Source organism: Nicotiana attenuata, unplaced genomic scaffold (genome assembly GCF_001879085.1).
Source record: "Nicotiana attenuata strain UT unplaced genomic scaffold, NIATTr2, whole genome shotgun sequence".
Taxonomy (NCBI): Eukaryota; Viridiplantae; Streptophyta; class Magnoliopsida; order Solanales; family Solanaceae; genus Nicotiana; species Nicotiana attenuata.
This window is the reverse complement of record NW_017670270.1, coordinates 1,426,327-1,453,018: the sequence shown is the minus strand read 5'-3', so window position 1 is coordinate 1,453,018 and position 26,692 is coordinate 1,426,327. Positions and strand designations below refer to the sequence as shown.

The 26,692-nt window shown below is 32.8% G+C and overlaps 3 protein-coding genes across 3 annotated transcripts; 2 read left to right on the top strand and 1 right to left on the bottom strand.

Annotated features, from left to right (window-relative positions):
* The first annotated feature begins 902 nt into the window (after nucleotides 1-902).
* Nucleotides 903-10,825, top strand: LOC109237053 (aquaporin PIP2-7-like). The gene is made up of 4 exons (XM_019403297.1): nucleotides 903-1,196; nucleotides 1,965-2,260; nucleotides 10,223-10,363; nucleotides 10,468-10,825. The coding sequence occupies exons 1-4, from the start codon at nucleotides 947-949 to the stop codon at nucleotides 10,585-10,587; spliced, it is 807 nt and encodes a 268-aa protein (XP_019258842.1). The 5' UTR covers nucleotides 903-946; the 3' UTR covers nucleotides 10,588-10,825.
* A 5,989-nt stretch (nucleotides 10,826-16,814) lies between these two features.
* Nucleotides 16,815-19,629, top strand: LOC109237052 (aquaporin PIP2-7-like). Its single transcript, XM_019403296.1, has 4 exons — nucleotides 16,815-17,117; nucleotides 18,554-18,849; nucleotides 19,094-19,234; nucleotides 19,336-19,629. The coding sequence occupies exons 1-4, from the start codon at nucleotides 16,868-16,870 to the stop codon at nucleotides 19,453-19,455; spliced, it is 807 nt and encodes a 268-aa protein (XP_019258841.1). The 5' UTR covers nucleotides 16,815-16,867; the 3' UTR covers nucleotides 19,456-19,629.
* Nucleotides 19,630-20,136: 507 nt separating this feature from the next.
* Nucleotides 20,137-23,706, bottom strand: LOC109237051. Its single transcript, XM_019403295.1, has 5 exons — nucleotides 23,282-23,706; nucleotides 22,358-22,476; nucleotides 21,356-21,413; nucleotides 21,146-21,223; nucleotides 20,137-20,668 (listed from the first exon to the last, which is right to left on the bottom strand). Exons 1-5 carry the CDS (start codon nucleotides 23,472-23,474, stop codon nucleotides 20,475-20,477), a joined length of 642 nt encoding a protein of 213 aa, XP_019258840.1. The 5' UTR covers nucleotides 23,475-23,706; the 3' UTR covers nucleotides 20,137-20,474.
* Between the last annotated feature and the right edge of the window lie 2,986 nt (nucleotides 23,707-26,692).

Below are 26,692 nucleotides of genomic sequence, written 5' to 3'. Positions count from 1 at the left end.
CTCTCTCTCTCTCTCTCTCTCTCTCTATATATATATATATATATATATATATATATATATATATATATATATATATATATATATATAGATATAGATATAGATATATTCGTGTATAATTTATTTATACTAGATAAAAAAGTAAATTGTGAATCCAATCAACTATTTATATAAGGATTTAGAAAACAATCTTGATGTGTATAGTGCTTGCGCCCATGCTCCATCCTTTACTAGTATATCAAAGACAAGAGAATACCTTTAAGATTTTCCGTCAAAAATCATTTGATGATTTCTAAGTCTGAAAAATCATATAGGATATATATAGAGAGAGGTAAGATGTCACATGCCCTAATCTCTCTTGGTTACACGGTGCATATATAGTTGCCCTAGCTGGTTTCAATAAGAGCTCAAATATTGATAATTGATAATGTACAGATAAAGCTAAGGAAAGTACAATTAGTAATTACCAAATGAAACGATCATAGACAAAGCATAGGATCTGACGCCTTATATCCACGAGAGGGAGCCAGAATTTGAAGGTAATGGATTCAGGATTTTTTTCCTCTAAGTTATTGGGTTCTAAATTAATAATTTATACATATTCAATAAATTTTTATACAAAGAGTTTGGACGAACCCGCGATCGTAGCTTTAGCTCCGCCCCTGATATCCTTGTTATTGCAGGGTCATTCAGATACAAGTTAACGTCACACTGAATAACGTAACTTTTGGAGATTACGTAAATGATCACGTTGCCATATAGTATCCCGATGTGGATACATGTGTTGTTCACTTTTTTCTGTATCAACTTATTCACACCTTTATAGTTGTAATCCACACAACCTCTGGCAGCTTTCATTTTCTTTGCTGCTATCTATTCTTATATATATATGCTCTTTACCAATCTCAATTCCTACATCTAAAGAAGAAGGAGAAAGTAGGAAGACATTATGGCTAAAGACTATGTGGATCCGCCAGCAGCTCCGCTGTATGATACGGCGGAGCTGAAGAAATGGTCTTTTTACAGAGCCCTCATTGCTGAATTTGTTGCCACCTTTCTTTTCCTCTACGTTAGCATCGCTACCGTTATTGGCCACAAGAAGCAAGTTGGTCCCTGCGACGGCGTTGGACTTCTAGGTATTGCATGGGCTTTTGGTGGCATGATTTTTGTTCTCGTCTACTGCACTGCGGGGATTTCTGGTACTGATCATTTTCATCTCCTGGCCTCCACTTTTTTATTTCTTTCCGTGAAGCGTATGCACTATTTTACTCAAGTTGTGTCGATCTATTATAAATTCTGACATTATTCTTTAAAAAAATATAATTAACATATATAATTGTGAATCTTTTCCACAAAGTGGTGTTGAATGAACCTCTACTAGGAGGATGCATCTGCCTTTGAAACAACATGATAGTTCAAACTTTTAACCACGGAATTGTAAGTTTTGAGGTTTGAACTTTAAAGAAGGTGTCTTGTGCCTTGTGGTAAGTTCAAGTTCAATATTTTCATACTTTTGTCAAAATCTCCATTGCTTTGCATGTTTCAGAATATAATAGAGATAAGAATGAGAAGTTTCTTTTGATTTTCGGGCAAAGTTAGCCAAGTCACAGATTAAAAACGTGACCTAATTTTGGAGTATTCCCTTCAGAAGAAAAAGATACGTAAGAAGGAAAAGAAGACAATCTTCTTATTTGTCTTCCCTCACCCTCCTCTCTCTCAGCACATTAATATTTACCTTGAACTGAATACAAGGCACATACTAATTAAAGTGCCCATTCAGATAATTTGAAAATACCCATGCCTCTACATATTAAGCTGAATCGGATACTAACAAAAGAACTATTTCAAATAAATGACCAAAAAAGACTTAATTAGAGTACGCTTCAAGCATAAAGTAAACATGATAAAAACAAATTATAAGAGCAATCTTAAATTAATATCCTTTTGGGGTTAACGAATGTGTATAGGTGGGCACATAAATCCAGCAGTAACATTTGGGCTATTACTAGCAAGGAAAGTTTCATTACTGAGAGCAGTGGCTTACATGGCGGCGCAGTGCTTGGGAGCCATTTGTGGCGTTGGTTTAGTGAAAGGGTTCATGAAGCATGACTATAACACGTATGGTGGCGGTGCCAATACCGTTGCAGTTGGCTACTCTACGGGCGCAGCATTGGGTGCTGAGATCATTGGCACTTTCGTTCTTGTCTATACCGTCTTCTCCGCCACCGACCCCAAACGCAATTCACGTGATTCCCACGTCCCCGTAAGTCCTCTTCGTCCTTAAATTTACAAAATCTTCACTATCTTTAATTTGAGAAAGTTGTTTGATTGCTTTGCGCATTTCATATATACAATTTTAAGGGTCAGAAATACCCCCTAGTATCAAATATTGTTTAAAGTTACCGTCCGTTATACTAATCGATCAAAATTATCCTTACCGTCTCACTATTATACATATTTGCCCCTCATTTGACGGAAGGGACACGTGGCAACCTCCTAAATATTTTTGATACCCAACCAATTGCCCATACTGGATACCCAGTATCCATAACCCTACACGTGACCATCCCTAGATATAATCAACTAGTCTTTAGGTACGCGCATTGTGACGTGTACACAATCTCAATGTTTATAATTTTTTAATATCACATTAATATTATGTTGATAATCGTGTTTGAGTTGTAATATAAAAAAATTTAGGAAAAACTGTAAGTTAAATGACAAATGTTCATCCTATTTAGTTAAATGAATGGCAATTAAACTCTTAATACTATATTATAATCGTTTTTCTTCTATTTTTTTAATTTCTTTCAAAATTGATTCTCTTCTTAAGGATGCAAATTTATATAAATCATTGTGTCAATTTTAAAGATGATTTACTTATATCATGAATTTATAACAGAATTGTATTGAATCACTTCGAATTCTTAATGTTCATTCCAACTTTTAAATGTTTAACTTGTAATGGTGTATGGTCACTTTCACTCACACTCTCTCTCTCTCTCTCTCTCTCTCTCTCTCTCTCTCTCTCTCTCTCTCTCTCTCTCTCTCTCTCTCTCTCTCTCTCTCTCTCTCTCTCATATCCTTAACGATTTTCTTAGGTATTTTTTCTACTTCTTAAGCGTAATTTTCAAATATTCTACAAAATATCGACAAAGAAAAAAATATTTGATTGAATAGGAAAGGAGTTTAAATTAATTGAAAACTAATTATAGCTCATATACATGATGACATTCGTATTTAAAACTCTAGATAACTAAATATTTAAGACTTTAAATTATACTAATGTATATATTTTTTTCATTTCGTAGAATTCTTTTTTACCAATTCAATCAAAAATATAAGAACTCTATCTCCTTCTCAAAAAAGAAGTCCTTTTGGAGTTAAAGATTGCCCATGCAATCTAATTCTTCGGTATGTAGCAGTTAAAGATTGTGTTTTTAATTCTAGTGATGGAAATGATAATGTATTTTTAATATATTTGTAGACTAAGCCTCTTCAAATTATAGAAGTACTTGTTTTAGTTGTATCCACGTTAATATGGTTTGACTTATTGTTAAAAAGTAATCCAAGAAAATAACGATTGTGAATTATAGATTCTTTATACAATTTAAATAAGGAAACCTTAATACGCAGAATTTAGTTGACTTTTGATTCCTAAATATTAGGAAAATAATTAAATAAATATTCTAAAATATAAGAAAAATAGTTAAAATGACTATTTTGTCTAGTATGAAATATATTTTTAAAGGATAAAAAAGGCGAGCGGCATTTCGCTAAGGGCATTCGCGCTATACCGATTTGATCCGAGCTCTTGGAATTGGAATAAATTCAGCAGCAGATCGCGAAATCTTGGTGATCTTCTCTATCTAATGAATGGGGAGTCCACTTTAAAATCGCCGCCCTGCACCCACCCCCCCCCCCCCCCCCGAGTATATGCTTCAATAGGAATCACACAATGGTAGATTAGAAACCTCTGATAAAATGCCCGCCCGTAACCCAGCAGATAAAGTACATTACATAGTCTAGGGATTGGCGACTTACCGATTCAGTGACTTTGGCACTGCACGTTCCCAAAATGGGGACTATCGGTAAATTCAATATAATAGACGTCTGTTGGCATTCCAGCCTTCCTTCTCCTTTCAGGGCCTATCCGAAAGAGAATCCAGTACTTCTTGGTCGTGCTGAACTGGTTGTTTGCTGTTCAAGAATTCTTGTTTAGGCAGTTCATACCATCCATACATAGTGTTTTCTCCTAAACAAGAGAAGCTCATTCCTCCATGAGTCTCCACTCCATGACTAGGTGCTTTCAAATTTCTTACAAATTGAATCTTTTTGTTTCGGAGTATAGGCTAAGAAATTGCTTTAAGCATTCCTTGTTTATTGCCTTGATTTCCAAAAAAAAAAAAAAAAATCAAAAAGGAAATTTTGTGTTGTTGGATGCTTGAAATCCAAAAAATGATTTGATTGTTTGGAGCTACTCTTTGAGTCGGAATTTAGCAACTGATTTGAAGAAATAGGTAAAAAAATATTCGAACTCCAACTGATGGGTTCTTAAGTTTTCAAAGTTGGAACAAAAATTATTAAAGTGTTGAATTATTCTACTGAAATAATTATTTGGGCCTATTTTGTTGAGCTAATTAATATCTTAGATTAACTACTGATTATTAGCGTGGTTAAAGAAGATTTGCAAGTAAAAGAGCTGTTGGGTTCCTTGTTGAATCGGATTTGAGGTTCAAAAAAATATCTTTACTTTCCAAGTCGAAAAATCCAAGCAACTAAGCGTGAAAAATTCTGTTTCTATTATTGAAAATTCGAAATTGAAGGATTTGATAATAGTTTGCAGTTGGCAGTTGGGCATTAATCAAATTCTAATTTATGGTTATCGTTGAGAATTGCGGTTGCAAATATCACTGTGAATTTGGAGTTCTTTAAACTTGAATTGTCTATATTGAAATTCTTTTAAACATTGTTGGTTAAGAATTGGATCGTGATTTTATATGTGCTTAAATCAAGGAGATTAGCTACTGCTCATTGGAAGAATTTAGTGCTAAATTTACGGGCCACCATTTTTTAACACATCCATATTTTGGACGAAGGAAATTTTGTTGTGAAGAAGATGAGATAAGTCTTAGGATGGGTCGGGTTTTAGGGTTATGGATATCGGGTATCTAATATGGGCAATTGATTGGGTATTAAAATATTTAGAAGGCTGCCACGTGTCCCTTCCGCCAAAAGAGGGCCAAATATGTTCAATAGTAAGACGGTAGGGGAAATTTTGATCGATTAGTATTACGGGTTACTTTAAATAATAATTGATAGTAGAGGGATATATCTGACCTTTTTCTGTTTTATCTAATACTACTAAGGGTCTGTTTGGAAATCCACCAGATAATTGGAATTGGTGTAATTACTAAGGTAGTAATTACACAGCCTAGTAATTATACAGTTGTGTAATTACGGCGACCTGTCTGTTTGTCATAGTATTATTACAGTGTAATTACAAGTTTACTGTTTCGTTGCACAAGTGTAATTACACAATTAGATTAAGTTTTAAATGAAGTAATTATCAAACTTAAAAGTTAATATAATAAATATATGCCTATAAATTTTTATAAGTATAAATGATATTATATTTGGTATTTAAGATGTATAATTTTTCGTGAATATTCATTAATTAGTAATCATATATCTATAACTAATATTGAAAAAAATAATTTTTATATATTTTTCAAATTAATAATATCTAGTTTAGATACTTACAAAAACTAAAAATATATGTTTTGTAAGAACATCATGGAATTCATGTTTGATAAAATAAATTAATATTTATAAATATAATTTTATAACATTATTCAAATGTTTAACAAAACTAATCCATCAATTCTAACTAAAAATTGAACTACATGCAATGTAAATCAATACTACCAAAACAAGTAAATTGGAACCATGAATATAACACAATTTCAAAATTCAAAAAAAAAAAAAAAAAATAGTTTAACATATGTCAAATTCCAACATAATAATAGTAATTCCACTAAAACTTAAGATTAGAAAACATAATAAGTATATAACCACATTCAACAACGAAATTTCACTTTAATTGTATCACTCATTATATACCAGGTTTGCTATTGACTCATTATTTTTAATATTAGAAGGTGTAGTTTCAAAAAATAGAAGAATAAAATAAATAAAAAATAAAATATAAGCAATTAAATGGAATCACAAGAGGTAAAGGTAGAGAAATAAAAGATAAATAATGTACAAAGAAAAATATATTTTATAATTTCAAAAGAAATTTAAAAGTAAAAAATAAAATTTAAAATTTAAAATAATAGAAATAAAAATTTATAAAAAATCTATATATTATTAAAAGGAAGGAAGTTTGGCATAGAATTGTGACAAGTGGCGAAATAAGAAAATGACATGTGCTAGTTTTTAGGACAAAAAGTAGTTATTAGGAGTAATAATTAGTTATTAGTTGATTTTTTTTATTAAAATTAAATTTTAAAATAATTAAATAACTTTTTTAAAGTAACAACGTAGAATAGGAAGAAAATTATAACAATTTGTAAGTGGTGTTGTCCTAACTGCTTGCAAAATAAAAACCGCATTTTTTTGGCAAGTGGTTGTACTGTTTACGCAATAATAAAACAGAACAATTAGTTTTAAATTATTGGTCTTCATAGAGCATATTTTAATTAAAATAATTAAATATTCAATTTAAGATCTTACAAAAAAATACAAATTATTTATAAGGTAAAAACAATTAAATAATCAGTAAAAAATATTTTGTTAACAAGAATAATAAAGTCATATTAATATTGATGAATCATGCAAACGAATATTTTATACGTATAGATTACTACAACATTTAGATATAATGTGTTCAAATAATTAAGAAAATATTTTTCTATGATTAATATTTGAATTGAGTGCAGTTAGTTTAAATTTGAAAGCACAACATACTTTTTTGAAAATGCGGTCCAAATTAGAAAATAGAATGACAAAAATTATTTGAATTTGAGATGAGAAAGTTTTTAAATTTTTATCTATATTATATTAGAATGAGTGTGGTAGAAATAGATATTAAATTCAAACAAGCTAATAGAAATTCACATGACAATGTAATAATATTAGTTATTGAATAATATAATATTAAAAATAAAGAATAAATAGAGAAAAAACAAAAATTCAAATTTTTTATCATAGAAAAAAGGGTAAAACTTATTTAAATTTGAGATGAGAAAGTTTTTTATATTATGATAAGAAAAGTCATAATATGGATAAATCCACATAATTCAAGTCTAATAGATAAAATCAAAAACTAAAATATTGAATAATAAAAATAAATTAGAGATAATGTGAGGAAATTTGTAAATAACAAGTTAATGAAAAGCCACATAAAACATAATAAAACTATATATTAGATTAAAAAATAGCAAAATTATGTTAAATTATTAAAAATTTAATATTAGAAATGAAAGGGAAAGACTACTTGAATTTGATATTAAAAATTTCTTAAAACTATGATGAGAATGCTCAAACTATGGAGAATACCACGAAATTGAAGTCTTATTTATGAAAATAAATAAATAAATATTTAAAAATACATAATATAGGTACTAATGAAAATTTAAATTTAAATTTGTATCTTAAAACTAAAAAAGAAAAAATTACGTAAAGAAATAAAATGACAGTGAAAATATTACTACAACAGATTACTACAACATTTAGATATAATGTGTTCACATAATTAAGAAAATATTTTTCTATGATTAATATTTGAATTGAGTGCAGTTAGTTTAAATTTGAAAGCACAACATACTTTTTTGAGTGCAGTTAGTGTGGTAGAAATAGATATTAAATTCAAACAAGCTAATAAAAATCCACATGACAATGTAATAATATTAGTTATTGAATAATATAATATTAAAAATAAAGAATAAATAGAGAAAAAACAAAAATTCAAATTTTTTATCATAGAAAAAAGGGTAAAACTTATTTAAATTTGAGATGAAAGTTTTTTATATTATGATAAGAAAAGTCATAATATGGATAAATCCACATAATTCAAGTCTAATAGATAAAATCAAAAACTAAAATATTGAATAATAAAAATAAATTAGAGATAATGTGAGGAAATTTGTAAATAACAAGTTAATGAAAAGCCACATAAAACATAATAAAACTATATATTAGATTAAAAAATAGCAAAATTATGTTAAATTATTAAAAATTTAATATTAGAAATGAAAGGGAAAGACTACTTGAATTTGATATTAAAAATTTCTTAAAACTATGATGAGAATGCTCAAACTATGGAGAATACCACGAAATTGAAGTCTTATTTATGAAAAATAAATAAATAAATATTTAAAAATACATAATATAGGTACTAATGAAAATTTAAATTTAAATTTGTATCTTAAAACTAAAAAAGAAAAAATTACGTAAAGAAATAAAATGACAGTGAAAATATTACTACAACATTTAGATATAATGTGTTCAAACAATTAAGAAAACATTTATATGAATTGAGTGTAGTTAGTTTAAGTTTGAAAGCATAGCATAGTATTTCGAAATTGCGGTCCAATTTACAACATAGAATGATAAGAATTATTTGAATTTGAGATGAGATTTTTTTATTTCATAAATTTTTTATTTTTGAAAATATCATGCAAAGAAATACAACAGCAAAAATATTACTACAATATTTAGATATAATGTGTTCAAACAATTAAGAAATATTTTTTCTATGATTAAAATAAAATTAAAAATATAAAATTAATTTCTAATATAGGTAATTTTACTAATGATAATTAAAAATTAACTACATTTAATACAAAATAATTATAAGAGAACTCAATAAATTGGAAAGTAATAATAAAATAACTTATGTATTAATATTTTTGACTAATTAAAAATTAAAATTTAAAATAAAATATGATATTATTTTGGTTATAGGTAAAATATTAATATAAAAATTAATTAAAATTTATAGTAGGGAAGAGATGTATAAGAAAAATAAAGGTAGTGTTAGGATATTTATACTTTAAATTAATTGAAAAATAAATAAATTAAGTAATTGAACTATATTTTTGAAAATATTACTGATAAATTGAAATGATTAAGAAATTCTGAATAAGAGGCTACAAGCATATAAATATACCAAATTTCAAGAATAAAATATTTATATTTATTAAAGACTATTAAAAGGATAATAAGTAAAATATTAATTTAATTATTAAGCTAATAAAAATTATATGACAGTATAACAATATTAAATAATAAATAATACAACAACTACAAGAAAAGAACAAAAATGAAAAAGAATTTACATAAAATGATGTGATGAATAAGACATATTTGACTTTGAGTCAAAAACAATGTGATAGTAAGAATTTTGTTAAAATAATGTGATATAATATGCTCAAACAAGATAGATCACAACATGACATATTTAGTATTTTTTTTAATATTGACACCGAAACGAAATGCAAGTACTAAAATCAAGGGGTTAGGTTACTACAAATAAAAAAAAAGTTGTCTACAATGAGATTTGATTAATAATTTCATATCCTGCTTTATAATTAATATCTAATGTTATATAATTTTTATCTGAAAGGTTTATATTTTAAGGTTATTTGCACATGACTCAAACAACCTACATCACAATTTGATATGATTTGTGTTCGCGCATCGCGCGGATACTAATACTAGTTAAAACAAAAAGGAAAGAAACTAAAAAGCAACCTTGTAATTACACCCAAATCCATTTCCAAGGTAACTTTCCAAACATGCTCCAAGCCTTTTTCTTATTCTTTTTTTTTTTTTCCGACTAAGCTTAGGATTTGTCTATGCTGAGATTTGAACTCTGATCTCCAGGGATTGTACCGATCACTTTATTGACCACTATAGGCCACACCGCTAGGTGCCTTAGCCTCCTGGTTACTAAGGTCTCAAATTTTAATCTATTAGTGTGCACTTGAGGGTGCCGATGTTGGTAAACTAGTGCTATAAAAATCAGTAAATACATCATACTTTTTTACAACAAAAAAAAGAATATTTAAAGTCTCTGTCAAAGATAAACTCCACCTAAACAAGAGATTATAGTCTCTGTGGACTGCAGCGAGTAACAAATGCATGTCTAAATCATAAATTAAAGATCAAGATTTAAGTGTTATATGATTTTTCTATTCGTTACCTTCTTTCTCCACAGGTATTAGCACCACTGCCAATTGGTTTCGCGGTGTTTATGGTTCATTTGGCCACTATTCCCATAACTGGCACTGGTATCAATCCTGCTAGGAGTTTTGGAGCTGCTGTCATTTACAACCATACCACAGCTTGGAATGACCATGTAAGTATTTATACTACTTATGATAGTTCTATTCGAACTGTCTTTTAAAGTTCAGTAGATCTAATTAGTCTCATAATATTTCCTTTATATGTTTCCATATATAGTGGATCTTCTGGGTTGGACCCTTTCTGGGAGCATTGGTTGCTGCTCTCTATTACCAGCAAGTTCTGCGAGCTCATGCTGCCAAAACTTTGAGCTCCTTTCACAGCAACCCCAGCATTTGAACAGCTAGTCTCTCATCATTAATAATGTTGTAACTACCCAGCATTAGGGTAGCACTTACTTAACAAGTTTTAATCATCTTAATTAAGTAGTGATAATCATCTTTGCTGGTCCTCGATTTACTTCTGCTTTCTGATCTCAATTTCTCTGGCTTATAAAAGTTCAAGCATTATTTGGTTGTATTAGTGCTAATGAGCGAAGTTCTTGTTGTGATCAGCAATCAAGCACCAACATTAGAAATCCAATTGTATCTGTTTAGACTACGGGTGTCAAATGAGCGGGTTGGATCAATTTTGGGCGGGTCAAAATGGGTTGAGTCAATAATTGGGCGGGTCAGCCCAAAAGTTACTTGGGCTAAGATGAGTTGGGTCAAGATGGGTTAAAATTCGGGTCATAACCCAACCTGCCCAACTCTTATTAAACTTTAATTAGTATGTGTTATTTTCTTATAAACTGTATAATTATTAAATAAGGCTTTTTTGCTTTTGTTATGGTCATATTTAAACAAAAAATAAAATTATTTCTAAGATATTTTGACAAACTTATTCATGGATCAATTTGGGCTAAAAATTAGCCCAACTTTAAATGGTTTGAGATGGGTTGGGTCAAGATGGGCTAAATTCAATAAATGGGCGGATCAATAACCAACCCAATATTGGGCGGATTGGGCGGGCCATTTGGGCTTGGGCCAAATTTGACAGCCCTAGTTTAGACAGTAAATAATAAAAATTCAGAAATAACAGAGCATGGTAATTTATAATTTAAAGGTACAGCTCTTTTCGATTAATTGACAGTAGACAAGATAAATATGCTGTTAATACAGAAACGAATTTTTCTCGTTAATTAGCTAATTCTTCGTTATTAATATGGGATCAGTATCAACAAACAAGTCAAGATACGAATTCAAAGGTAACAGATCAGTTGGTAACAACGTGACATCCAAATCCAATTATATCAATAAATAAAAAAACCAATTCCATCAAATTAAACAGCGGAAACAAAAATTCACTAAGTTTAAGCTGAGCAAGACTTTCACACGTATGGGCCGCTTAATTGAGAAACAAGTGATCATTCCATGATTAATTATTTCAGGATTAGTTATTCCATCCTCCCATGGAATAAAGAAACACTATAATCATGGGATTAGTTATACCACGATTTTATCCCAACTAAACGTGGGATAAACTCATCCCATCTACAATTCATGTACTGCTGACGCAATGAACCAGTTTCTTTTTTCTGGTCTATTACCAGTCATCACAAATATAAAACTTGCATTTATGGTCAATGAAAACGGAGAACGTAAACTTTAGACTAATTGGCCAATATACCTTATTTATGACATATTCATTTACTCGACCAACACTTTATATCTTTGTACATTCCAAAGAGTAAACATATTTCAAATAAATATCAATATAAAAATTTCCAAATAGAAAGTAGAAAATAAAATTTTCATAGGTAATTCAGAATTACAATGCACAAGATAGCCCAATGTGGTGATTTAAGTTCCCACACTTGCGACGCTATGGACATACCAAACATTATAGGGTTACTGATTACTGATCTCTTCCCAATACCTTGATTTGAACTAGCAAAAGATGGTCCAATTTGTTCTGGTGGACTCACAGAGATGGTCCAACATTGAGTTGGCCTTTTTTCGAACATTTATTGTTTCATCGAAAAGGCTTGTTTTTACTCACCGTTATATCAACAACGTAACTTACAGATTTAAGAATATTCTTCTCCGCTAACAGCCATCCAATGTGCTTGGAAAATGATCTAACAAATTTATTGTCATGATTTATGAACAATTTATATTAAGTTATGATACAATTTGTACTAAAGTTTCGTGACTCGTGACTAGACAAATTTTATTTTGTAATAATTGAGTGAAGTTAAACAATAATTTTCAGGTACCATGAGATATTATTTCACTCGACTGTTTTCTCAAGGGGTACCATGAATGAAATGACACACTAACTTCTGATGGTCCATCGCCAGGATGCACAAACAATTTGTATTAAAGTCTTACATAATTTGTACAGAATTTCTGATGATTCAGTAGGACTCGTGACAAGGTCCATTCATTAGAGCTTCTAGTGATTAGCCGGGATTTAGGACAAATTTGTTCCCAAATTATGATATTCTTATACCAAAGTCATGAAGACATCGTGACTCGTGCATGCAAGACAAACTTTCTCATCCATCAGAACTTCAATAATTTTTATACCAAATTATTGAAATCAATTTGGGTTATGAGTCAAATCACATTTAAAGGAGAAATGAATCTAAAATGGGTATGGTCCATTTAAGTTACGTGGTATTTATGTTTGGAATTTTCTCTTAAATATTATTACATGTCATATTCATGGTAGAGGATTGAGTCAAAATAACTTTTAAGTGACAATGATAAAGTTTAATTACTTTTAAGTAACAAAAAATAATTAACTGACTTTAGTAAAATTGAAAGATAGTTAAAGACCTTCGGTGAAATTAACCCGTAAATTATTAGAAGTTCTGATGGATGAGAAAGTTTGTCTTGCATGCACGACTCACGATGGATCTTCATGACTAGTATAAAAATATCATAATCCTGTGACTAGGGGTGGGCGTTCGGGCAGTTCCGATTGTATATGAAATTTCGGTTTGGATTTTCAGTTTTCGGATTGACGAAATGATAATCCAAATCCAATCCAAATAAGTTCGGATTGGATCGGATTTTTTAAGTTTGGTTTCGGATTTATCGGTTTGGATATTTTGGATTTTCGGTTTTGAGCTTATAAGTTGAGATGTCTCTTTTTTTTACAAAGATGAATATCCAAATGAAGTACTCATGTTAAATTTCCTGAAAAGTTCTTCATTCTCACCGCAATCATCCAAATGAAATATTAAAGTAATAAAATTATTATATAAAAAGATACAATAGAGACGTTAATACGACAGATAAGAAGTAGAAATAGTAAAACCATGTCCAAATAGAAAGTATTCTCATAATAACTTAGTGATTAATATTGAATATATATGATAATATCTAATGGGTAGGGTATTGAACTTATCACTATTGACATATGAATAATGGACTAAATATAAAGTATAAGAATTTCGGATTTTGGGATATCCAAAAATTAGAAGTACCAAATCCAATATCCAATCCGAAATCCAAAAATTTTAAAAATTAAATCCAAAATTCAATCCGTAATCCGACAATCCAAACCAAAAATTCAAGAAATTCGGATTTCGGTTTGGATTTCGGGTTTGCCCAAAGTATGTCCACCCCTACCTGTGACCATGTTTTAATGCGCAACCTTTTTTTCGCTAAACTTATGTAAACGGAATCTAAAAATTAAGTAATGATACGAAAATATCCTATATGGGAAGGGGCGGATTTATAGGCTTAATTATGGGGCACGTGAACCCATGATCTTTTCGTAAAATTAGATATTTTATGTATATATTTTCTGAAATTAGTACAATATTAACTGTCGACACTCATGCTCCAAGAAGATTGAATGGTTCGGTTGAATGTTGAGTTATTGTCCAAGAGGTATAGGAATCAAATCCTACTAGATACATTTTTTCCTCTTTTTTTTTAGTAGTGCACCCATGTACTAGAAATTCTAGATCCGCCTCTGTAAATATGAGGATATCACTCGCTTTCAACATACAATGCTTTGGGGCCATTGTACAATAATTTCCTTTGTCGAGCTGGCTGAAAGAGGTCCTGTCTTACATTATTAAAAGCTACTCCTAATATAACGAATTTTCAAGCCTGTTTTTGGCTCATAGTAAGCCATCTTTTTATAGCAAAACTTTTTCGTGTCTATAAGATTTGGTTTTTGTTTAGGGGTAGATTTGTAAGTTGAGTTCATTCGAACTGAACAATATGTGTTTTAGGTGAAGAGTATGTTGGAAGTGCGCAACTTACGTTAATATAACCTTCTCCTGTAAATCAAAATCTTGTTTGAATATTGAATTTATACAAGCTCTTTTATTAAAAGTGTACTCAACCAACATAAGACATTCTTCGTGATTGAGGTGATCGCAATTTTACTTTTACTTTTATTTTACTTTTTGCAAGTATGCAAAAACAATCATGAACTTTTTAAAAACGGGTCAAATATGGATAAGAACCATATTATCCATTTAAAAAATGGATAACCAATGGGTCTAACTTTTACATTTGTAAAACCTCAAATTGGGGGTTCCTCAAATTAGGAAGACTAAGAATTCTCCCAAAAATGATCATATACAAGAAGTCACGGATAATATGGATAACCCATATTATCCGCCGGTTAACCCGTTTTTTATCCGTATTAAATGTGGGTTGGGTCGGATAATTGATCCGTTTTTTCATTACTCATTTTCGATCCGAACCATATCCGACCCGACCCGCCAGTTTGCCACTCCTAATTTTAGGGGGTGAAACTTTTAAATGAGTCTTATGAAAGGAACCAGACAACTATTATTTAGAGTAGAAGGAGATCAGTACATATTCTATCAGATACATCCGTATATATGCAAAGTAATTCAAATAGTAATTAACCGAACTCTCGATACTAAAGAAATCGAGATGATTATAAGAACGATTTAAAAATTTTGATTTTAATTATACACAATAAAGTAACAATAGATAAAATACGAATTTCTTAAAATAGTCAGTTGTAACGAATCATTGACACCCCTAACAATCGCTAATGAATATACGAGGGATGCCAACTGTAAAGTCTTTATCGCAGCAACAGATAAATTTTGGGGAAAAGAATCGGGCTGGTTCGCGGGTTGGCGTTGGTCCGCAAAAGTCTTTTTCAATGGGGTGTACAACTATATTATATAATTTCCAAATGAAAATAATTTGGGAGGGGGAGCTGGAGTACTCATATATATCTTTTATATAACTCTTCTAGAAATTTCACAGCCACTTCTTGATTTTCAGATTTAATAGTCATATGTACATTGTATATTGTACATTTACACCTTTAACGGCCTTGTGTATTTTTGTAGCTTTAAATTCTATAAGGTGTGCATGACTTTAATTTATAGTAGTAGTTAATTTCTGTTTCACAAGACTGCCCGTTATGATTAAATTATTTATCGCTTGTATTTAGAGTGGTAAAAACAAAAATTAGATATTACTATAAAGGCATGCACATCAAATAGAATTTGAGCTATAAAAATACATAAGGCCGTTAAAGGTGTAATTAATTTACATGTGACTACAAAATCTCAAAATCAAGAGGTGACTACAAAAATTTTAAAATCAAGAAAGTATAAAGTGTCAATCACTCAAACCAAGAAGGTATAAAGTTTCTATCGACGTTGGTCCACACTTCGAATTGATCAGTCGACCAAGTTATTACCGTTCTACCCTCAATTTGATTTCTTAAACTGAACTTTAATAAGAGGCTTTAAATATTTCAAATAAATTTTCGTATGTCTTTAATTTTTAATTTACTCTATTTTTTTAAAATTTAGTAGTCATATGTAAAACTGCACCTCCTATTCCTAATTTATTTTGTTACTTTGTTTTTACAATTTGCTTATCTTCTATAGTCAATCTGATTAATATTCAGAGGTGAATTGGTCATTAAAGAAAACTTTAGTTAAGTATTTAGGTACTGCATGAGTAGTTGTTGTAGGAGTAAAGTTTTAGAACTAATTTTACTGCATGCCTAAAGGCGATGCTTTATTAATTGGCTTAGGCCTTAAGATTGAGTCACAACGTCGGCCCCTTCTGCTTTCCTCCCGACATAGGAATTTGAGACGTAAATGCAATGTTATTCTGTTACAAATGAAGGTACCAGTGAAAAGTTTGGAGCTTACGTAAATGGTCAGGGTGCCATAGTGTTGATGCATGTGTTGTTGCCTTTTTGCGACATCATATCAATCAATTCACACCTTTAACTTGTAACCACACAGCGTGACCTCTCTTGTAGCTATCGTTTTCCCTGCCAGGCTGCTATTTACTCACTCCATTTCAATTTATTTGAACCTGTTTGACTGGGTACGGAGTTTTAAAAAAAATAAAGACTTTTTGAATTTTTGGTAACAAGTCAAAAAAGGGTCCAGAGTATTTATGTGGTTATAAAAGTTCTCATTAAGGATAGAGTTGAAAGTTTAAGCTAAATTGTTTCCAAATTTAGAAATGAGTCATTCTCGGACCAAAAAGAAAATAGATTCACGTAAACTGAAACGGATGAAGAGATTATTACTCAATATATACCAGGCCACCATCACTCTCTAAAAGCAGATCGGGATAACTAGCTATCTAGCTAGCAAGATATGGCGAAAGACTACGTAGATAAGCCAGCAGCACCGCTGTTTGATACGGCGGAGGTGAAGAAGTGGTCTTTCTACAGAGCCCTCATTGCTGAATTTGTTGCCACACTTCTTTTTCTTTACGTTAGTGTTGCTACTGTTATTGGCCACAAGAAGCAAGTTGGTCCCTGCGATGGCGTTGGACTTCTTGGTATTGCATGGGCTTTTGGCGGCATGATTTTCGTTCTTGTCTATTGCACTGCTGGGATCTCTGGTACTGCTCATTTTCATCATCTCCTCCTCTTCTTTTGCTCTATATATGTGAGTTTATTACAACTTCTGGAGTTATAGAGGTTATAAGGCTCTACATTTTGTCCGAAAGTGATGCTTACTTTATATTATCTCAGATTTTCACTCTATTATATATTGAAATGTATAATGTAGTAGGAGTACTATATATATATATATATATACACACTCCATAAATATATACTATAATTCTTTCAAAAATATTAGTACTACTTTACATATAAAATTGTGAATAATTTTTTAAGAAATGGTGTTGAATGCACCTCTTGTAGAAGAGTGTTTCTGCCACTGCATGAAACAACATGGTATTTCAAATTTTAACCACGGAATTTTAAGTTTAGAGGTTTAAAGTTAAAAGAAGGTGTCTTGTAATGTGGTAATAAGTTCAGATTCAACATTTGCATACTTTTTGTCAAAATCTCCATTGCCTTGCATAAGTAGAAGCTTCTTTTGGTTTTCCGCCATAGTTAGCAAGTCACAGATTGAAAAACAACCTTCCTATTTAATTTGTCTTCCCCTCACCATCCACGTCCGTCCTCCCGTCTCTCTCAGTCCATTTATTTTTACTTGGAATTTAATATGAGGCACCTATTAAAGTACCCAATCACATAATTCCAAAAGAGTTTAAGTTATATACACCATCAATATAATGAACTTTTTATACTATCAAGTGATCTTTACCTATTGCAGCAGATTAATTACAGTAGTTTAAAATGTTTACCTGTTATGGTGATGATGTATATAACTTAAAACTCATTTTGAGTTCAGAATACTCATGTTTTTGTTGATTAGCTGAATCAGATTGTCATGTCAATTTTTAGTGGTCACTTTCTTCCAGCAAGTTAGCCCAAGGGTGGAACCCCCAATACCTGTAGCGGTAAAGACAAATGTAACACAAATTTATGGATGGTCTGAAATACCTAATCCTCAAAAGCAGCAGTTTACTTTCACACTCGTAGAGGTGAAAACTGTAAGGTTTTCTGCTACTCCAACTTCAAGCGGACAAATATTCAGTTCATAGACCACAAGACCAATTCAGATTTTGTCCAAAACTTGTTTTACTAACAAAGAATTTTTTGACACAAAAAAGACCTTACAGTACCCGCTTCAGCCATAGAGTAACCAGTGGCGAATCCAAGATTTATAAATTGTGGATGCTTCACTGATTTTGATGTAAATTTACAGTAGTCAAACATGACCATCGTGGATGCTCATGGTCAATTATTTGAATTTTTAAGTATCATCTATGAATACATAACACAATTTGGCCAAAGCCAATGGGTGCTCAGCACCCATACCTCAAAACGTAAATCCGCCACTGAGAGTAACCATGATAAACACCAACATTGACAGCATTATAATCTTCTAATTTCTTTTTTTGGGGTTAATGAATGTGTATAGGTGGGCATATAAACCCAGCAGTAACATTTGGGCTATTACTGGCAAGGAAGGTGTCATTACTGAGAGCAGTGGCGTACATGGTGGCGCAGTGCTTAGGAGCCATTTGCGGCGTTGGCTTTGTGAAAGGGTTCATGAAGCATGACTATAACACGTATGGCGGTGGTGCTAATACCGTTGCAGTTGGCTACTCAACCGGCATAGCTTTGGGTGCTGAGATCATTGGCACTTTCGTCCTTGTCTATACCGTCTTCTCCGCCACTGACGCCAAAAGCAAAGCGCGTGATTCTCACGTCCCCGTAAGTGTCAACCCTAATTTAGAAAATATTTAAATTTTGTGCACTCATAACGTATAAAATTAAAATACAAGGTTAAGAGATGCATAAGGATCGGGAATTGGATCTGAAAACTTATGAAGTTCCAGTCAAAAACAAATTTATCTCCCTCTGTAGTATTTCTAGGACTGCAGGAGCACTAAATGTCTAAATCATAATGATCAAGATTAATGTAATAAATTATAAAACATTCTTTGTTTCTCCAAAGGTACTAGCACCATTGCCAATTGGATTTTCGGTGTTTATAGTTCATTTGGCCACTATTCCCATCACTGGAACTGGGATCAATCCTGCTAGGAGTTTTGGAGCTGCTGTAATTTACAACGATAGCACAGCTTGGAATGACCATGTAAGTGTTTATACTACTTATGATAGTTCTAATTTAAACCGTCTTTTAAAGTTCAATAGAGCTAATTAGTCTCATAATATTTCACTTATCTGTTTTCATAGTGGATCTTTTGGGTTGGACCCTTTGTCGGAGCGTTGATTGCTTCTCTCTATCACCAGCAAGTTCTGCGAGCTCATGCTCTCGATACTTGGAACTCCTATTACAACAACCCCAGCACTTGAACTAGTCTCTCCTCATTGTTGTATCTACCCACCATTATGGTAGCACTTAAGTAGTGATTATCATTTGCTGGCCTTGAATTTCTTTTGTTTTTTACGCACTATTTGTGGCTTGTAAAATGTCGACCACGGTTGTTTGGTTCTATCAATACTATTCTGATTATTCTTCAGTTTTAAGTTATGCCTAGTTTCTCTTTAAGATATTTCACTAGTTCCGCAGTCTTTAGTAATGACGAGAATTAAAATTATCTAGGACTCACTTAAGATATTTTACTAGTTCCGCTGTCCTTAGAAATCATAAGAATCCAAATCACTTGGGACGGCAGAGCACGCCATTACTAAACAAGCTAGCGAAGTCCTTGTGGTGATTAGCCTTGTTGCTCATTGACAATAGATCAGCATCAAGAAATAAGTCCAGATATAAATTCAGACGTTATACATGTACAATCCAGCACCAATATTAGAAATCCAATTTTATCAATTTAGACAGCAACTACTAAAATTCACCAGTAGGAAAGCATGATAATTCACAATTTAGGGGTACAGTTGATCAATTGAGTAACAATAGAGCAGGATAATCGCACCATTAATCTAGAAACCAGTTTTTCGTTGTGCTTAGCTAATTGTTCATCAGTATGATATCAGCATCAGGAAATAGCAAAGGTACGAGTTCAAACGTAATGCTTAAGTATAAACAGAAGAAATCCAATTCTATCAATTTAAACGCCGGATACACAAACTCATGGCAGCTATCAAGATGAGCAAGGCTAACACTTAAAGTGGACGACATCCATGTCTTCTTACGACTGAGATACAATGAACCAGCTTCTGTTTTTCGTTCTATTACCAGTCATCGCAAATCTAAAACTTGCATTTATGGTCAATGAAGCAGAAAACGTAATCAAAAGGTCAAAAGGTAGGAGATCATATCGATGAAGATAATAATAAACTACAAGTGAGGTAATGCTAATACCCTTGATCCTAAAATCAAACTCCACTGGCTTTTCAGATACATTTCTTCTTCATAGGGGCAAAAGCAATACAGGACAAGGGATGAACTCAGCGAGTAGGTTTGCATCAACATGCTTGGAATGGATAGCTTCCATACTCATAATTACCACATCCAAGTTCATCTCATCAGCAATTTCACCAATAATGGCTGTTGGCTTGCTTCCTTCACCTAGCCGTTCTAACAGCTTGAACTCCTGATATCCACCTGTGCAGATGTTTGCGTACACCAATCAGCAACCATACCAGCCCACATGTAAAACTAAGGATAAGGAATGAGTTCACAGTCGTTAGTAGTATGAAAAGTGGACCATAACAGTTTTGCAGTATATACTACATATAAGCAACCAGAACATGTTTCAACTTTCCTATCCATCCGGATGCTTGTGCTGCATGATCAAAACCAAGGCTAAAAAAATAACTGCAGACTAACATAAAAGGAGCTCCACAGCTGAATAATGAGATAACCAACATTGGAAAATCCTTCCAATATACAAGCCAAATACTGAAGTTCCCCAAGATTAGTTTGTGCTAATCGAAATGCACAGGCTTGCGTGCAAAATGCCAGTTGCTGCTAAGCACAGCAATGCGAGTCTAGTGCACCCGTCCAAGTTGCACTTTTTAATCACAAAACATCAACTGGTTCATGCTCTTTACATATAGGGCAACAACAGTAAATACACACCTTCAGATAAATGCCACCGGATGCTCGCCAGTTGGGTCTCATGCTCCGGGACTGCTTCTTTCTCCTTTTCATCAATAACTGCAAAGACCATAAAGACCTAGATTCCTTGAAATCTACGACTAAAAGTTTCTGTACCAAGAAAGTTATCTCTGTAATTTAGCTTTTGAAAGAACCAATAGCACAAAACATCTGGGACATCAAGAAACCTACCAACAACTGTTATGTCAGCTCCATACTTCTTCGCCAAAGCAGTGGCAGTTGCTGCAGCCTGATAAATTACCGAGAATAAGTAACTTCTATAAGGTTTTTTAGAAAGTATACATGCCACTTACAAAATCGAATGAGCTAGGTGAACATGTTCAAACCAAGAAAGGGGAAGAAAAAGGAAAAAATGCAGTTTGACAAAAAGAAACTGATGCAGTCTGCTTAATGTGTTCCAGGATTAGCCAATACATATCTTTCCTCAGAACCACAGTGAAGAGGAACTAAAAGGCCCAGCATTTTATTGAAGCCCTTACAAATAGTTCAAACGGTGGTTGTACCATACAAATAGCTCAAACGGTGGTTGTACCATACAAATAGTTCAAACGGTTGAATTGGAGATTAACTCCATATAAAGATGGAAATGGTGGCAGTAGGTTTGCGGCAGGGAGCAATCTCCGCCACAGTCTAGCCCCACCATCCCAACCCATTTAATTTTCTTCTGCACTTACAACCCACTATACCCTGCCCTTTCTACACCTTTCTTCCCCATTATGATAAGTTGCCTTCTATTTTTCCAACATTAAATTTTTTCATAAACTTTTTCCTCGGTTCGCTTAACCTACCATGCCCACTATAAATTTCCAAAGGAGCTCTAGATCTCCCCCCTTCCCGATTGCTTTCTCCGCTAAGAGTCACTCCAACCCTCACATCTAAAGCTTCCCCCGTCCCATTGTCATCCAGAGGTGAAATGTAATTTTTGACTTCAGGTACAGCTAACGACTGCTAATATGGAATCTAATTCTGTCACAAATGCTACGGTGTATGAAAATTCACCAATGAAAGAATTACAGAGAACATTGCAATCTTTCCTCAAAAGTGCCATACTTCAAATATGACACTTGGAGAATAAAACTAATTCTTTAAAAAAAATGCACGACTAGAAAGGAAGCAACGGTTGGTTCGTTCAAGTGCTGATACTAAGAAGGAAAAATGCAGAGAAGAGTGGACCTGTCTTGAGCCCTCAGAGAGATAAGGATTCCGGTCTGTAATTGGTAGGAGTACATGCTTGAAGTTGGTGAAAGCATCTGCAGCTGAGCTGGCTTCAGATGCCTGGGCCTTAACAGATGCTGCAGAAATGAGCAACAATAAGTTTACCAAGTCAAAATTTTTGAATGACCGAAAGAAAATGCTTCCACAGTGGTAAGATTGGATTACTCTTTCATAATCCTCAGAAAATGAGACATCAAATGACAAATGAAGATGCTGTTGTTCTCTATGTAGCTAATATGTTGATCAAACACTTCTGATAGGACACGTCCTCTGCCAAGAACTTGCATAAAGTAACAGAAAATCTTTAGGAAAATAAAACTTCCATATAACTTTATAACTTACACTAAGGTCCCAAACAAGTTGAGGCCGGCAATATGAATCCTCAGTGACCATGTTATTCATTTAAATTCATCTCGATCCAACATTATACTAAAATAAAAAATGGAAAGTACTAAAATTTCCCATGGGAAGGTGCATTGTTTAAAACAAGAAATGAAGATAACTAATTAGGAAAAAGATAGTAATGAATTGAATCATTCAACTATATGAGAGACCTTTTATACCAAATGCCCAATAAAAGCGATAGTTTGATGGTTAATTTTTGCAGTGAAGTTAAGTTAACTGGCCATAGCATAACCAAATTCATCTTTAGTGGAAGCAGAATGAAGTTGGATAAAGGAAAAAACTTGCTGTTGAACAGTTAAAGGTTTTCAAATTTACAACCACTAATAAAATTATTTTTTCTCAATAACCACCATCAACAAATTGAACGCTTTCCACATTACTAAACGTTATCCACAAAACAAATTCAGCAATCTACTGAAATACCCAATTTCTCTGTAGTCTTATGTATATGGAGAACAGAGTAAAGGGTATTATTACCTTTGTGGCTGAGACTCAAATTCTTGGGGAAATTAGAGACCCTGCGAGTGTTAAATTTTAGGGGAGAATAAGAAAAACTCAAAGAAGATAGAGAATTATAAGAAGATGAAAAGGGGCGGGTAATAATCGAAGTAGCGGAGTGGGGATTTGAAGTATCAGCTGGGACGGTTAGCAAGTTGTGAGCAAATGCCATGGATGAGTGCTCTTTGTGTAAAGGTTTTTGGGAATGGACTCTGAACTATGCAGATTTTATGAAGATAGGTTCCAGAATATACAGAATTGTGAAGGACTAAATCTGCCCCTTTTCACAAGTTTTTGGAGAAAAAAACAGAAAAATGGTTTAAAAACAAAATTTCTAGATAAGAAAGGTTTACAGGAGATACCATTTTGAGGATTTTTGTTCTATTCTTAAAATTATTTTATCATAAAATTTATATAGTGAAAGTGACATAAATAGTTTTTAAATTTTGCGACTTTTCTTTTGGCTTAATATAAACATGGTAAATACATTTGTGCACCCAATATTTTCATCAAATCAATTATAGCAGTTAAAAAATAAAGTAACAAAAAAAAATCACTTAACAATTGTTAAGTATAAATGTCACTTAGACTTCCTAAGATGCGGAAAATAGCAACTAACCCTTTGAGGTTTTGAAGAGTGATAGACTCCTTTTTGGTAAAATTAGAGCGACATCACGGTCATTTGATTCACAAATATAAAGGATTGTTTTTAAATAGGAACCCTTAAATTATCTTAGATAGGGGTAAGATTTATGTATACGCTACTCTCCTCGGACCTCATTTATGGGATTACACTGAATTTATTATTGTTGTTGTTGCCGAATCCCTTAATTTTGAAAAGTGACACTTCACTTAATTTTGGTATCTTTGTGTTTTTTCCTTATACCGGTAAAAGGGAAAATTCCTAATAATAACGGTAACAAATATGTCTCAAATATTCCATATTCATGTGTTACCTTACACTGCCACTGAAGTAGTTCATTCAATTTGTCTTCTAAGCATAGTGACTTACTGTAAAGGATGTGCTAACTTAATCATAATTTAGCATATGTAACTAGAGTTAGTTGTTAATTAGAGTTGGGTTAGAGTTAGTCGGTTAGAGGAGTACAAAAGAAATACAACACTCATTTGTATCGGTTGGTTGTTATAATGAAAAGCTTTTGCAAATCTCCATTTCTCTCTTCCTTCTCATACGATCTCTTCTCTCTTTGCATGTCTGTTCACTGCATTTGACATAGTATCAGAGCAATTCTCTGTGCAATTCTAGGGATTTCCTCGTGCAATTCAAAGGGAAATCGAGAGAGTTTACACAAATTTTGTCTGATAATCGAATTTTTTTATATTCTAGAACCCTAATTTCGGAGTTTTCGCAGGAATTGAACTGAAATTACACAGATTCTATTCATTTTACATCTAATTCTTCATTTAACATGACGATTCTGGAGAATTCGAGCAGTATTAGTAGTGGCACTTCTAGTGGCGGAGCTGGCGGTACGGTAGTTCTCGACCACAGTCATTCGTTGTATTTGCACCCTTTCGATGGGCCTGGTTCGATGAATGTGGGGCTGTTACTAACAAGAATGGAGAACTACACACTGTGGTGTAGGGCGATAAAGATTGCGCTGTTAGGGAAAAACAAATTGTGCCTTGTCGATGGTATAACAAGTAAGAGTGATTTTAGTGCAGATTGGTCTAGGCAATGGGATCGCTGCAATGCGATAGTCACTGATCACGCCCAACTATGCCTTATAAAAAGGACAATGCGGTCGTTGCAAATATAATCCGGTTTACAAGTCCGGAGTCGAATCCCACAGAGAACTAAGGTTTAGCTACAGCTGTTCACTATCACCAAGAAGACAAGCTTGAACAATTCCTAACTTATAGATATTAAGATTCTTGTGTTTAACTAATTAACTAATAAATTAAAATAGTAAATTAACAACTAACGATACTGAGGGTTAGAGAAAAGATTAAGGAGGTCTAGAGTTATGATTTCCCCTATTGTCGGAATCCTTCCCGCTATGTCTTCTATAATTTCGCCTAAGTATTCTCTACCGATCATGAGCACTCTTATTGCCGTAAATCTCTCCCGAGTAATTACGACAATTTACTAGACGCACTCTCCCGAGCTACGCTAGCTGGCTTTTAATACAGCTCACTTCAGATCGCACCCAAGGCTTCGTTATCCCTAATCCCACCTTTAAACCCTCGGTTATTGATCCCTCATATACACTGGGAGTGGTGTTGTTCAACAATTACATAAATATGCACTCTCTCCCGAGTTATGCATACTAAATAGGCACAGCTAATTGAGAGCTCTTCAACCAACCACAATATAGACGTAGTTGAACAAATAGAGAAAAGCTATGGCTCAATTATATAAAAACATAACAAGAATTTATCCTACAAAAGGTTCTATCAAAACTCTAGATAACAAATTAGCTATTCATAATAGTATGTAAAACTACAATACTAAAAGTCATAACCAACAATGAAAAATAGGAAGAGGAAGGAAAAAACTCGTAGAAGAATTCTCCGCCTTGCTCCCAATGTGTTCTTGCCTCCAAGGGTGTTGTCTAACCCCCCAAGTAGTGTCTCTCCGCCTCCTTAGGTCTAATTTGTGTCCAAAATATGTCCCGTCTCTTTTCTTGGCCGGCTTCCTTGGTTTAATATAGGGTTTAGGGCTTAAAATCCCGTGTTTTGCATATAAGTCCCTGAAATTTCCGCCTCCTGCCGCGGTTTTGCCACGGTCGCGGTGGAACCGCGGCCAAACATGCCCTCTGATTCTTCAGTTGTCCGCGACCATCTTCTACCGCGGTTCTGCCGCGATTGCGGTGGAACCGCGGTTTTTCACCCTGTTCCGTTTGGAATTTGGAAAAACGTAAAACCTGAATGTTGTAGCCCTTTAAGTTAGCTTTCCAACCATATATTGTGGAGCCCAAATGGAGTTCTGAGCAAAAAGGTATGTCTATTTTACTAGACAGTACGCAATATGCCTCCTCAAGTCTTCGTTCGTACTTAATTATCAAATTTGAACCCCGAACACGATCTCGGCTTAATTCCTTGAGCTTTTACTCAGACTTCAAAGCTTCAAATCACTTAAATTCATTCCATAACATCTATATAACTCGGAATCACACCTACAAGGCATAAAACACACAATTAGTGCAAAACACTAGCGATTAAAGCGCAAACTCAATTAAAGTACAGTAAATTCGAGTGTAATAAGCGACTAAAATATGCAATTATAGCCTATCATCGGTAGACCATGTGTTCATACAAGATTCATGGTCAACATTTAATTAATAAAATGGTCACGTGTGCATTCTCGCTCCTTGACTTTTGATAATAAATTATGATCTTCGGTAATCAATTGTAGTTAAACCATGT